The sequence below is a fragment of the Neomonachus schauinslandi genome, chromosome 4, assembly GCF_002201575.2.
Source record: "Neomonachus schauinslandi chromosome 4, ASM220157v2, whole genome shotgun sequence".
Classification (NCBI taxonomy): domain Eukaryota; kingdom Metazoa; phylum Chordata; class Mammalia; order Carnivora; family Phocidae; genus Neomonachus; species Neomonachus schauinslandi.
In genome coordinates this window covers 83,002,530-83,017,177 of record NC_058406.1, presented here as the reverse complement: position 1 = coordinate 83,017,177, position 14,648 = coordinate 83,002,530, and the positions used below count along the sequence as shown (strand labels likewise).

The following is a 14,648-nucleotide window of genomic DNA, read 5'->3' as shown; positions in this document are numbered from 1 at the left end:
GATTAAGCAACATGATACCACATCCCCCTCCATTCTTAGGAGGAAAAGATGTAACCATTAAATCAAGTTAAGCCATCATTACATTAAGTGCTTATCCCCATGAACATCTTTAATGGGTTACATGGTTCAAATGACTACAAACTGAACTCACTAACACTGTAAAATAAAATCAAAAATAAAAAACCACCATCAACACAAACATCAAACTGTCATCAACATCTAGGATGGAGACTAAACTTGATATGATCTTTAATTAGTCAATTTACATAGCTAAATGAAATATTACCTACCACCCCTTATTTTATAAAAAGACTCCCTAAGAAGGGAAAGTATTTCATGTGGTAGAATTCATAATTGTTTCTATACATTATTGATAAAGTAGACCCATTATTTAGAATAAGCTACTACATCTGGCCCTCAGAGACAAAACCATTTCAGGGATCTCGATATACCCTGGCTGCAATTGTCAAATGTTACTTTGACACTTCTAAGTCAAAATAATGCTAAAAGACAACTTGAGCTTTTAAATAATAGAAAAACTTAATTCATAAATACCTGTCAGAATACTACCTGGAAAAAGCTATTCTTCTTTACTTAAACTTCAAACTTTGGTAGCTGTAAATGAGTTACAGTTCAACTATTAGTGAATTTCTGCAGATGCTATGTATTGGGAAGCAGGTCTTCAAACTGTATCAGGATGAACTGGATATATAATCTAAAAAACTGCTTACTGGGGCTCCTGGGTGCCTCAGTCCATTAAGCGTCTGCCATCAGCTCAGGTCATGATCCCAGAGTCCTGGGATCAAGTCCCACATCAGGCTCCCTGCTCAGTGGGAGGCCTGCTTCTCTCCCTCCCACTCCCCCTGCTTGTGTTCCCTCTCTTGCACTGTGTCTCTCTCCGTCAAATAAATAAATAAAATCTTAAAAAAAAAAACAAAACTGCTGGGCGCCTGGGTGGCTCAGTCGTTAAGCGTCTGCCTTCGGCTCAGGTCATGATCCCAGGGTCCTGGGATCGAGTCCCACATCGGGCTCCCTGCTCGGCAGGAAGCCTGCTTCTCCCTCTCCCACTCCCCCTGCATATGTGTTCCTGCTCTCACTATCTCTCTCTCTGTCAAATAAATAAATAAAATCTTTAAAAAAAACAAAAACAAAAAAAACCCTGCTTACTAATTTATCCCCAAGCATATAACTAAAGCAAATGTTGAACCATACCATGGAGGTAAGGAGGTAAGTCATTCATGGTACTGTCTGACACAAGTTTACCAAAGATAGTAATATACTATTAGATAATATAGCCAATATATTATCTAATAGTATTGTATTAATGTTACCTAACAAAACAAAACAATAAAGATCATGTAAAAAAAATAAGCAAACTTCAAAAAATCATTTAAAAGTTCTGTTTTTGACAATACAAATAAATACCTCATCTATGTTACCCTTTAGCTCTTAGCCTCTAACAGGAATGTTTATAAACAATCTTTTGTTGTTAGAATTTAACAACAAAACTGAAAGTATTCTAAAATGTTAGAATGCACTTTTAATTCAACCATCTTAAATGGTCTGCACTGAATGAGACACATCAAAATGCCACACTCATTAAAATTTGTAACCAAAAACTGTATTTCCACATATGGATGCTTCAAAAAACAAATTCACCAATAATGTTACAATTACTTTCATCAGTAAAATGGTATACAGTAAATGATTAAATACATACCTACTGAAATTAATCTGTGGAACTCTTCTTTAGTTATGCATTTTTTCCCCCCCAAATAGAACAACTATTCTTAAACTTTGGGGAGGTATGGACTCTTTCGGGAATCTCTTTCAAAAAATGGATAGTCAAAGAAAATTCCTCAGGTTGTACAGACCCAAGTTAAAAACTGATACAGAATCATACACCTTCATGTAATTTCCCTTAACTGTGTACGAATCAAATGGGCAACTTATTAGCCTCACCTTGGCTTCACAGCATATTCAAACACAATTTCAAGAAAAGAAAAACATTTAGTAATTTGTGATTACTCTGGTTCATTTAGAAGGCTTCACTTCTTCAACTGTCAAAAACAGTAACAAATCTAAGTTTTTGACAAGTCATTAACAACTCATTATTAGTTTTGGTTATAAATATGAAAATTGGCTAATGAGGCTTACAAAGAGGTCATTAGCAGAAAGATGAAGCAAAATAATTTTACTAACAGGGCGCCTGGGTGGCTCAGTCGTTAAGCGTCTGCCTTCGGCTCAGGTCATGATCCCGGGGTCCTGGGATCCAGCCCCACATCGGGCTCCCTGCTTGGCGGGAAGCCTGCTTCTCCCTCTCCCACTCCCCCCACTTGTGTTCCTGCTCTCGCTGTGTCTCTCTCCGTCAAATAAATAAATAAAATCTTTAAAAAAATAAAATAAAATAAAATAATTTTACTAACATTGTTGAACACCAGGAAGAAAACAGAAGGGGATTGGGTCAGTATCATTGGCCAAGGACCCAAAATACTGTTCAGAGATGTGAAAGATGACGATATAGCCTCAGACACCTGACTGAATGAATCCACCCACCAGTGGAACTTACACACACACACAACAATACCAAATGGCAATTTTATTCCCTTTCTTAAAAAATGTTTATAAGGGTAGTCTGACCAATTACAAGTAGAGAGGCAGAAAAGCAAGTGCCATTTTAAAATTTCTACAACTATAATATACTTTTTCATTTACAGCTAGAGTAGGTTAAAATACAAACACTGTAAAAAAATTATGCTGACACTTCTAGAAATATAAATATCCCGTGTGTGTATAAAATCAATATAAGAATAAACACAATAACAACAAAAAAATTTAGGAATGTGCTAGCACACACTTTTTTTAAAGAACTTTAAAGTGTTTTTATCACTTTGAATTCATATTAGGCCCTATAAGATTCAAAGATGCATACACGAAGTTTCTAAAGAGGTGTCCATTGCTTTTAGAATGTAAAGTGCAACATAAGTGTATAAAGATGATAAATAATAACACCCACATGCCCATAGTTCTCAAGAAAAGCTTTCATTTATTCTATGTGCCCTCTTAAAAACTTAGGCTGTAAAAAATGTATTTTGCTTCCAAAAACAAGCTATGAATTCACTAAAACTTTAACAAATAAGATTAAAAAAAAAAAACCTCTTCCAAATCTCACAGGATTTGGAATGAAAGCATCAGCTGTAAAGTGAATCAAACGAAACTCCAAAGAGGTAACAAAACTGAACTTTACCTCAAGAAAAAGGAAGGTGTGTTTCTTGATTAGAACTCCACTCTTAATCTTTTGCAAAGAATACTGATCTTAAAAATCACTTGCTTTTATAAAATACAATCCTTTGTTGCTTCTATTTTATAGATTTTATATAGAATTTAAAATATCAAGTCCTATGGTTAACAAAGACAACCGGTATTCTTTCATGCTATTTCTGTCCCTACATAGTTCTAACCAACTTCATCAAAAGGGCCTGACTATTCATAACTGAGTTAATCAGGATAATGTCCTAATTAATCAAGTACAACAAAAAGATCTAAAGACCTGAAGTTTCTTTTCTCACATGTCAAAGCTATGACATCAATTTTAAAGTTAGCTAAAAGTATATTCTGAAATTGCTGCATATGTCCCAAGCTTTCTAAATTTTATCATATGGATTGGGCCCCTACTCTGAAATGTCAAAAAAAAAAAAAAAGCTGTCACTTTTTTCAAATGGATTCGGCAAATCCTCAGTGGTGGCCTAATTACTGTACATATTTAGCACTATGCTAGCAGTTGATCCGGGCTCCAACTATATATATATATGCTGAAATAAATATAAATATGGAATAAGAGGAATCATTTCTGCATACTTCTCAGCAAAGTGAAACACATATTTTACCTTTGCATTCTATTTCAGAACGTGATATCAAAGAATGCAACAAAGACTGGAGAGTGTAGCAACGGAGAAATTTCAGCATAAAAAAGTACAGACGAGTTAAATTTTCAATTAAAAATCCTACGTCCCCTGCTGGTTAACTACAGCACACTGCATAAAGTTTACTGTGATGACAACTGTTTCTAAAAAGCACAATTTTTTCTTGCCCTCTGTCTTCCTTTCAAAGTGTCTTCTAATCCTCAGGCCATGATAATTCTATTTAGCATCTTTTATTTTAAAATAAACAAGGTGAGTTTAAAACAACAGGGTGGTTACTGTTCTTTGGAAACCAGCAGATTTAAGTCTAGGCCCCTGGTGTCCTCCGTCACCGCTTCTGACTTCGGGAAGTGAAGAGGAAAGCCCACCTTCTGACAGTGTTTACCGCACTGGAAAGAGCAAAGAGCACTGACCCAGAACGGGGTGGAAGAAAGCGAAGGCACTAAGGGGCCCCGGCGGGGTCGCCGCGCCAGATGCCACCCGGTCAGCGGCATATGGGAGGCCCGGGATTGCTCCCAGCACCTTCGAAAGGGCCGCGGCGGCGGCGCGGGGCCCGGCGGCGAAGGCGAGGCTGCGAGGCGAGGGGCGCGGTGGGACCAGCACCGCCCGGGCGACGCGAGGGGCCGGCCGGCGGAGAGCCGGGCGTCATTTCCAGCCCTCCGCGGAGGCGCACGTGGGGATCGAGGCCGCAGGGCCTCCAGGGGCCGCCGGAGGAGAGAGCGGCAGGTGCGGGAGAGGCAAGCGGCTTCCCCAAGAGGACGGGCCCCGGAGGCCGCGGGCCGGGACGAGGGAGGAAAGCCCTGGAGCAGAAACAAGAGGGCTCAGGAGGCTGAGACACCGGCACCACGGCCGGGGTGGGGGGAGGGCGGGGGCACTCAGGGCAGCCGGTGGCGGCGGCGTTGGGGGCAGAGATCGGAGGGGGGGGCCCCGAGGGACGCTCCCCGGCGCGGTCCCCCAGCTCACCGTGCCTCCGTCCTTAATGATGATCTTCTTGGCCAGCATGATACTGCGGTTCGCGGCCCGTTTCTTCTTCTTCCCCTGGGTCATTTTACCATCCTCGATTCCTGGCGCTGCTGCAGCCACTCCCGGGGCGGCCGGCCCCAGCGGCGAGTGCCGTCCCGCCACTACTGCCGGGCCAAGCCGCTCGGGGCGCCCGCCGCCATCTTGAGGGCCCGGCCTGCCTCCGGCGGCGCGTCACATCGTGCGATCCGCGGAGGAACCCGCCCCGCCCCGCCCCGCCCACGTGACACCGCCCCGCCCTCTCGGTTGCTCTGCGTTCGTCCGGCCGCGAGGGAAGCCCAGGGGGAAGCCGCTACGCTCGCGGCTGGTGTAACCCCGTGCTCGCTTAGTCCTCACAACGGCCCTGGGCGGTAGGGCCCCTTATAGTCCTTTCTTCAGTAATGAAGAAATGTATGTTTCTAAAAGTTACCTGCTCGTGGAAATACGGCTGATAAATGGTTGCCCCGGAAATCTGACCAGGCCTCCTCAACTATTAGCGCTATCTCCAACGGTGTTCTAATCAAGACGGGAATCGAAGGGAACAGTTGAAATCGTTTTCCAGAAATAGTGGGTAAGGATAAACTGATTTTTCAGAAACAGTGTTTTCTCTTCGTGCTCAGTCCCTACTCTTCCTACCCACCTCCGGCTCCCCGGCTCAACTGGAGCATGGTTTCCAGCAGCTCCCTAGTCCCGGGACCTTTTATTTCCTGCCAATAAAAATGTACATAGCCTATATTACACTTTGTAACCAACTACTTGTTTTACTGTATTGCTTAAAAATCAACTTAATGGGGGTAAAATTCTAGAAATGACAGTTGACACAAGTGAAATACGGCTACAAAGTATCACAATGTTAAATCTGATTGTGGTAACTGTACTGTTAGATAAGAGACTATCCCTTTTCTTAATACACTGAAGTCTTAAGGAGTGAAGGGATGTGATGCATGCTACCTGCTCTCAAATAGTTAGGAGATAACATGTTTGTATATGTGAGGAGGGGGTGAGAGTGACAAAAAGGCAAGTTGTTAAAAATAGTGTTTTTGAGTATGGTGATTTTAAGATATGTTTACAAATTCAATGATATACTTTGGAAGAGATGGGGTCTAATTCTCCCCTTCAGTGTGGGACTGGGCTAAGGGACTCTTTTCTGTCTAATAGGATATAGCAGAACTGACAGCACTGACTTCAGCGGGTAGGTCATAAAAGGCATGGCATCTTTCTGCTAGGTCTCTCTTTTTCATTCATTCTGGGCTCAAGTCTGGGGAAGCCAGCTGCCATTTATGACACTCAAGCAGCCTATAGCCAGGTCTAGGTGTCCAGGAACTGAAGCCTCCTACCAACAGCTATATGAGTAGTCTTGGAAGCAGATCCTCCAGTACTGGTTAAACCTTTAGCTGACTGCAACCCCTGCCAACATCCTGACTCCAATTTCAGGAAATCCTGAGCTAGGACCACCTAGATTAGCCACTCTGAGTTCCTCGACTCTCAGAAGCTGTAAGATAAAAAGTACTTATTTTAAGCCACTAAGTTTTGGGGTAATTTATAATATAGCTGTAGATAGCTAATACAAAGGGTAAAGGGAATGTGTTCTTTGTACTATTGTTGCAACTTTTTTTTTAAAGTAGGCTCCACACTGGGCTCAAACTCAAGACCCTAAGAACAAGACCTGAACTGAAATCAAGAGTCGGGGCACCTAACCAGCTGAGCCACCCAGGCGCCCCTATTGTTGCAACTTTTATGCAAGTTTGAGATTATTTCAAAATAAAATATTAAAAAATAAGTTTGAATTTTCGGTTCCTTCTATTTCTATATAGAAGTACATTTGACTAGAAATGCAAAACAAAAGCAATTTACCTTGATGGATAGTTCAAGTTACATTTTCCCATCAACAAGTAAACTCATCATTTTATTATTATTATTTTTTTAAATAGGCTCCACATCCAAGGTGGGGCTTGAACTCAAGATCAGGTGTGGCATGCTCTACGGACTGAGCCAGCCAGACACCCCTCATCATCTGTTTAAAAATATTCTATTGCTGAAACATTTAATTGAGCCCCAACCTGAAGCTCCTTAAGAAAGTCATGACAAGATTTCATAACTAAATTCCCAGGAGCTTGTTTTGGATGGACGTAGAGGGCTGGTTAAAATCATTTATTGTGGGGGCGCCTGGGTGGCTCGGTCCGTTAAGCGTCTGCCTTCGGCTCAGGTCATGATCCCAGGGTCCTGGGATCGAGCCCCGCATCAGGCTCTCTGCTCAGCAGGAAGCCTGCTTCTCCCTCTCCCACTCCCCCTGCTTGTGATCCCTCTCTTGCTGTCTCTCTCTCTGTCAAAAATAAATAAAATCTTTAAAAAAAGATCATTTATTGTGTGGTTACTCTGACTTTTCATAGCCCCTCAGAATGATACTTCATCGAGCTATACTAATTTTACCATCCTAAAGAACTGATTATTATTCATTCAAAAAATATTTTTGTGTACCTATAAGTGTTTGTCAATGGTTTACTAGACACTGAGGATACATTCATACATGAAATCATATTTATGTACATGAAGCTTAATTATACTGCGGGACAAAGTTATGAAGCAAACACAAAAGGAAGATAATTGCAGACTGTGGCAAGTGCTGTTGGAAATAATGTAATAAAGAGAAATTTAACACATTGAATGTCCAGAATGTCCCAGGCTTTGTGCTAGAAGAGCTGCAATAGTAAACAAGAGAGATCAGTCCTGTTCTAACAGACCTGTTGTGTATGTATTTGTGGCTTTGTATATGTTTTGGGGTTGTGAAGATTCACAAACTTTACATTAAGTGGTTAGTATGTCAGTTAGGATTCTTTGGTTACAGTCAACAGAAACTAGCATTGGCCAGCATAAGCAAAAGGTAATGATTTTGAAAGATATTGGGAGTCCCCCGAAATAATGAGAAGGCCAAAAATCAGACTTGAAAACAAGTAAGAACCAAGGTGGAAAGTTCGTAAGAACACTTCATGAGGCACCTTGGAAAGTACAGGGATCACTTAGAGAGAAGAGCAAGTGGCTGAAGCTAAATATTCCTAAAGAAACTAAGATTGTATCACAGAATCCAAGCCTCAAAATTTATTAAACTGCACTTCACTATATTAACAGAAGAGGGCTTTCTTTAACTATAAAACTGAGTCACCCATATCCCTTCACCCCTCCCTTCCATAGAACCACCTTTTCTTGCTGATCCAGAAAAACCCAGAACATCTTATCAGGAACAGAAAAAGCTACCAAAAACCCATACAAGGCTACTATTAAAACAGAAAGCCTTTCAATTAAAAGAAAGTACTACCCTCTAGAAAATAGGAAGCAGAGGAACTACATACAACACTCCAATATGAATTAAATATCATTAAATATACAACCACAGATGTGAAAGGATGCAACATATATAAGGTTTAAAACCCAGTAGGAAGATGTGAGAGTTGATCAAACTCAGGCAATATACTGAAAAAATAAAATCATCTAAAAAATGTATACTATATTACAGGGTTCCTAAGAAAGATATAATGAAGGTAAGAAACATGGAGGAGAAGCATAAATCAGTTATGAGAACAAGAAAAGAAAGAAAAAGGGTCAGAGAGAAGATGACGTGGAAAAATTATCTGGGCTTCCAGACAAAAGCCAACAATAAACAAAATTAACATTTCCCAAGGAGAAAAGTATCAGGTGGTGCCAGAATGACAATAAGACCAAGCAACACAACAGTGGAGCAACATTCTCCAAAAAATTCAAGAAAGTTTGAGTCAAGGATTTTATATCTAGTCAAGCTGTACTTAAAGTATCTAGATTCTAGGGGCGCCTGTGTGGCTCAGTCCATTAAGCATCTGCCTTCGACTCAGGTCATTATCTCGGGGTCCTAGGATCAGGCTCCCTGCTTCACTCTTACTCTGCCCCAACCCCCAACTTGTGTTCCCTTTCTCCCTTTCTGTCAAAAAAAACAAAAAAAACTTTAAAAAAAAGTGTCTAGATTCTAGAAGGAATTTTCAATATTGCCAGAACTTGAGGAACAGTGTGCTTAGAAGCTTTCCTTGTATACTTTACTGGAAGAGCTCTATCCAGCCATTAGTTGATTGGGAAGGATTCAGCTAAAGTACTAGTGGAGGGTATTAAGTATATTTAAAGTATATTTAATTTATAACAAAATCAGGCACTACAGTGAGAAAATAGTGTGTAAATGTTATATATGCTCTAATCAAACAGAAGTAAGGGAACTAAAAAATATTAAGACTAGAGGAAGGAGTAGAATAAGTTCATTGGTTGTCACAAGGCAATTAGATGGGAATCAACATTTAAATATGACAAGCTAAATAGAAGCCTAGACAAGCAAAAACGGGGGCTCTAAGGGCATTACATAAAATGTTAACAGTATATATGTAACTACTAGAACATACAAAGCTTTCTAAACATAAGAATATTTAAAAGCGGAGAACACACTCCAAAGGGAAAAGAAACAATAAATATAGCAATATACATGATTGTTTATTTTTCAAAAAGAAACACAGGAAATACAAACTAGAAGCTATTGAAAATACTACCTTTGGGGGTGGTTAAGAATGGGGTGGAAGGATAGCCATGACAGCTAAGACTTCTCTGAGTATACTTTTTATATACCTTTAACTTTGAACCATGTAAATCCTTTACATATTCAAAAACAATAAAAATCTTTATGTAAATTCTAAAATTGAATACAAAAACAAACCTAGTTATGTAACATTACTAACATAGCCATGTAGAGAAAAGAGTGATTTCCATTAACTTTTGAACACTACTCTGATTATACACCCTTAGTGGGCTATTACTCTAAGGACAAAAAGAACAGCAAAGAAAACTTAAATTTTACTAAGTATGCTTACCATTAGTAATATTGGTATTGTCTACTGAAAAATATACTACATAATAAAACATATAAACAAGTATATTGCTACTCAGAACAAGTATTTTCACTGTAAAAGAGAGGCAAATATAAAATTAAAAAAAAAAACACCTTGTAATGCTAAATGTTAAGTATCAGTTTAAATTCATGAACTTTTAAAAAATTTACTTCTTAGCTCTGTCCACTGAAATGGTCTAAAAGCAAATAGAGTCCAGATTCCATTCCCGCTAAAAAGAATAGGGCTCCTTGGAGAAATAGTTGATATTCCAGGTTTGGGACAGGACAAGTACAGGTAGGCCTGGGACATCTTGTGACTGAAGCAAGGGAAAACTCACAGACTAATGTGGCCATGTCTAAAAGACACAGGAGTTGGCCTGCAGTGATTTCCACTGGCTGTTGGCTCACAACATCAAAAAGAACGGTGACTGTAATTGACGTTGATAACATTGAATAATTTGAAGACCTAGTGATATTTGAAAAAAGAGGGGGCATTGGGAAAAGGGAAATGGTCTTATTTATTTATTTATTTATTTATTTTGGGGGGGCATTGGGAAAAGGGAAATGTCTTTTATTTTATTTATTTTTAAAGACTTTATTTATTTGACAGAGAGACACAGTGAGAGAGGGAACACAAGCAGAGGGAGTGGGAGAGGGAGAAGCAGGCTTCCTGCTGAGCAGAGAGCCCAATACGGGGCTCAATCCCAGGACCCTGGGATCATGACCTGAGCCAAAGGCAGATGCTTAACGACTGAGCCACCCAGGCACCCCTGAAAATTTAAAAATTTTAAATCACCATTTTGCACCTCAGTGTAGTGTAATAAATGATTCAGCTAAGAATCATCAATTGATGCTAAAGTTATTGAAGGTTCTTAGGAAAAGAATATTCCCATGGTACCAAAACATTGCCTTAGAGATTACTAATTACTAAGCAGAAAAAAAAAATGACTTTTACAATGGGAAGATCTCATAGTCAACACCTTGACCAAATGATTATCGTCTTCAATAGTAAGATAACCTAAAATTATGTGTCTTCAGTGTGGTAAAATATAAAATCTACAGGATTGGGGCGCCTGGGTGGCTCAGTCGTTAAGCGTCTGCCTTCGGCTCGGGTCATGATCCCAGGGTCCTGGGATCGAGTCCCACGTCGGGCTCCTTGCTGGGCAGGAAGCCTGCTTCTCCCTCTGCCACTCACCCTGCTTGTGTTCCCTCTCTCGCTGTGTCCCTCTCTGTCAAAAAATAAATAAAAAATCTTAAAAAAAAAAAATCTACAGGATCACCTATGAAATATTCTTTACAAAAACATTTAAGCTGAAGCTAATCAAACCTACAGACTCCACTTCCAGTTCAATGGAAATACAAAGAATAAAGGGAACAAGTCAAAGGATACAGACAGATCAAGGATAGGAGCAAAGTGATTTAGAGTCTTTAAAAAGTCACATCATGGGGGGAAAAAAACCAAGGGGATGCAGGGAAGGATCTTCTAAACTAGTAAGACAATCAAATACAAAGTATGAACCTCAACTGCATCCTGGTTCAAAAACAAAAAAATTGTAAAGTCATTTTTAAGACAATTGGAAATATCTGAATATGAACTTAGATTATAACAATCAAGATAATTTAAATTTCCTTAAGTATGATAATGGTATTGAGTTAAATAGGAAAATGTCCTTATTTTTAGGATATGCATGCTGAAGTATTTAGGAATCAAGTGTCCTGATGAAGCTAGTATGGCAAAATGTGATGTTGTATTTAGGTGAAGAGTAAATGAGTACACCATTCTTTCAACTTTTATGTACGTTTAAATTTTTTCAAAATGAAAAGCTGAAGAAATTTGAACTGAAAAAAGAGTCGTTAGCAATGATTACTTTGTGAATGCATGGAGATAACCCATGAATTTTTCAAACCTAATCTGGCAAAACCTGTCATAGCATGATTGAAGCCATTAAAGTGACAATATTATAAAAATAAAATATTCAAAACAAAAACAAACCTGCCCTATAAAGTAAATGGAGACAAATAACATTAAGTAATGGAATTTTGGAGCATTATGCACATAATATCAAAGTGAACTTCAGAAATTCATCATAGCAATATTTTCAAAGTCATAAATTGAAACATGGACTCATCTCCTGTCATGATTTTCTGTAACTCTCTATCACCCAACAAATATAACTCTACTTTAGCTATAATATTTAGAAAACCTATTGAAGGAGCTTGCATGTATTAGAAAAAGCCCTTAGTATCACAATTTTTAATTGCTGTATTTACTACCCATGCAGAATAGTACATAATAAAACTTTAGCCTAAAGGAGAAAATGTAAACCCTCAATTATTAGAAATCATGTTTTTGTACATGCAGTGTCTTTTAAGAGAACAAACACATAAAAACAAGCACATTGACAGATTTTGTTAAAAATACAGAAGTCTAATTTAGCAAATTTAAACCCCTTAAATACTTTACATTTCAAGCACATTTTAACAAGAGTGTATTTTCAGATGATTTCTCCCAAACACTATAACAATGTCCATTGTTATTTCAAATCTTCAGTGAGGTCTACTTAAAAAAGGATGAAAGTTATTTCTCTGATAAACTATTTCCAAAGGAATATGTTATTTGTTTTAAAGAAGTTATTTTTATATATTAGAAATCCTGAACGAATAAATGTAAATGAACTCATAAATGAAAAATTGGTTAGATCCAATGGAGGGCTGATGCTTAACCCTAGCAAAGGATTACTGGAAATGTGGACCTACCAATTAACAGTGAAGCCCTACTGTCAGCTAAAGGAACAACCGGTATCAATCAGTTTTATTCTGTTAACTTTTTCTTATAATAGTGATGATTAATGGTAATTTAAAATTAGCTTAAAATTGACTTGGTGCTGAAGTGGCTGAACTGCCAGGAGGGGCCTGAGTGTGCCTGAAGGACCCAAGATTGTCTAAAGGCACAGGGAAAATGGTGGAAAATTCATCATCACCACTGCCAGAAAGACTGATTTATGGCTTGTTCTTTACTTAAGCTCTCATTTTGGCTTCATAGTATATATCTTGTGGGCTTTTATTCCTGAATCTTCACTAAATTCCTTAGGCTTAACCTATTGGTCTCAAAAATATTGGGCGGTTGCATTGCCCACCTACCTTGTCATTACTATAGTAACTGGTTATGTACCCTTATTTGGAATAAACATGATGAGTACCTCTTCATTCAACTCCATCCATACAATCATAGATAACTATGCTAAAGATCAAGAGCAGAAGACATACTAAGAAAAGGCCATACCAGCATTAAGAGATACTCCTATTAGTGAAGTAAACCAAATGTTCTTTCTTACAGCCACAGAAAACTGAATTTTATGCTGAAAACTGAATTCTATATAGACTAAAACCAAGCATTTACTATGTTTTTGACGTTAATAATTTTGACCATTAACTATTTTGACTCTCTTATTTATACCCAGTATTGAAATGTCAGAAAAAGCAAGTTGAATTTCTTTTAAATTCCATTAACATATAAATGTTCTCAAATATTAGTTATTAATGGACAGAATAAATAAAATACTGTATTACCATGTAACAGACTTTTAAAAAAATAAGTATCAGTTAAAGCAAGAAGTCCCTCCAGAGAGACATTCGTGTTGTAATTTTCAAATGGCAAAATATAAAATAAGTAAGAAATAAATAAGCTCAAATTGTATATGAACATACAGTATAATTTATTGTTCTTAAAAAATAGTTCAGCATTTATAAAGTCATTTAACATCAGAACTGAAAACTAAATGAATACTATGTGCTACTTAGCACTGCATCTGATTATAAACATTTTTCTACCCTCAAGTCGTATGTTCAGAATCATTTGACAACACTTCTGAAATTAAAATCATAAAGTGTAAAAGTCATTGCTTGTGTCATCCTAATCAATTCAGAAGAATGTGTATAGACACAAATGGTCACTATGTAATAAGGAATTTGGCTTTACCCAAAGAAAGTTCTGGCCTACATCTTTAGGACCTCATACCTGATAATTTATGCTAACAAGCTGACTCAGGATGAACCCCTGTAACTTGATGTCAGCCAGTTTTCCAGGGAGGGGCAGGGCTGGAGAGTTCAACCCTGTGGGCAAAGAATCAACCCTGCCAAGTAATAAAGCTTCAATAAAAAGTTGGACACCAAAGCTTGAGTGAGCTTTCCTGATTGGCAATATTGTGTGTATACTGTGGCCAGGAATAAATAACACTGTCCAGGACCCCACAGGGAGTAAACAACTGGAAAGGACAACGGGAATATGAACCCCTCCTAGATTCTACCCTAGATGCCTCTCTTTCAGCTGGTTCAAATTTGCATTCTTTATTGGTAATAAATGTGATTGTGAGTGTAATAGCTTTCAGTAAGTTCTGTCTTTCTAGTGAATTATTGAACCTGAAGGTAAATTTGGGAAACCCATGAACTTGCAGTCACCAAGATACTCTCTACTATAGTAGAATTTCATATCTTTGGCGTTTGAAGGCAAGTTATTGCCTCTTTGCTATTTTCTTTTCTGGAACATGTATGTAATAATCAATCCTGCTTTGAAGGAATTCAAAACTTTTAAGAACCATAAGAAAGACCATTTACTAATGCTGGTCACTATCTGACTCTGTTGAATGGCAGTAATTCTAAGATTTGAATTATGAGGTATATTTGCATAGCACTGAGATTCAAGGATTGTGATATACTTCCAACAAAAGAAGTATTCCAATTCTGAAAAGATGTAAAGATTTTCAGTTAATTCTTTTCCAAGAAGAAACCTAAGTATCCATTTTTAAAATGCTGATATTCTTAAATAAATTAAATGC

General features: G+C 38.3%; 1 protein-coding gene and 1 pseudogene across 3 annotated transcripts in view; one reads left to right on the top strand and one right to left on the bottom strand.

Moving 5' to 3' along the window:
• MFSD14A (major facilitator superfamily domain containing 14A) overlaps positions 1-5,097 on the bottom strand; it is a 42,933-nt gene extending 37,836 nt beyond the window's left edge. For all 3 annotated transcript variants that reach the window (XM_021689961.2, XM_021689962.2, XM_021689963.1), the window contains exon 1: positions 4,884-5,097. In XM_021689961.2, coding sequence (XP_021545636.1) covers positions 4,884-4,967 — 84 coding nt within the window. In that variant the 5' untranslated portion in view covers positions 4,968-5,097. The remainder of the gene's footprint in view (positions 1-4,883) is intronic.
• Positions 5,098-12,772: 7,675 nt separating this feature from the next.
• Positions 12,773-13,164, top strand: LOC110580627 (annotated as a pseudogene).
• Positions 13,165-14,648: the final 1,484 nt, after the last annotated feature.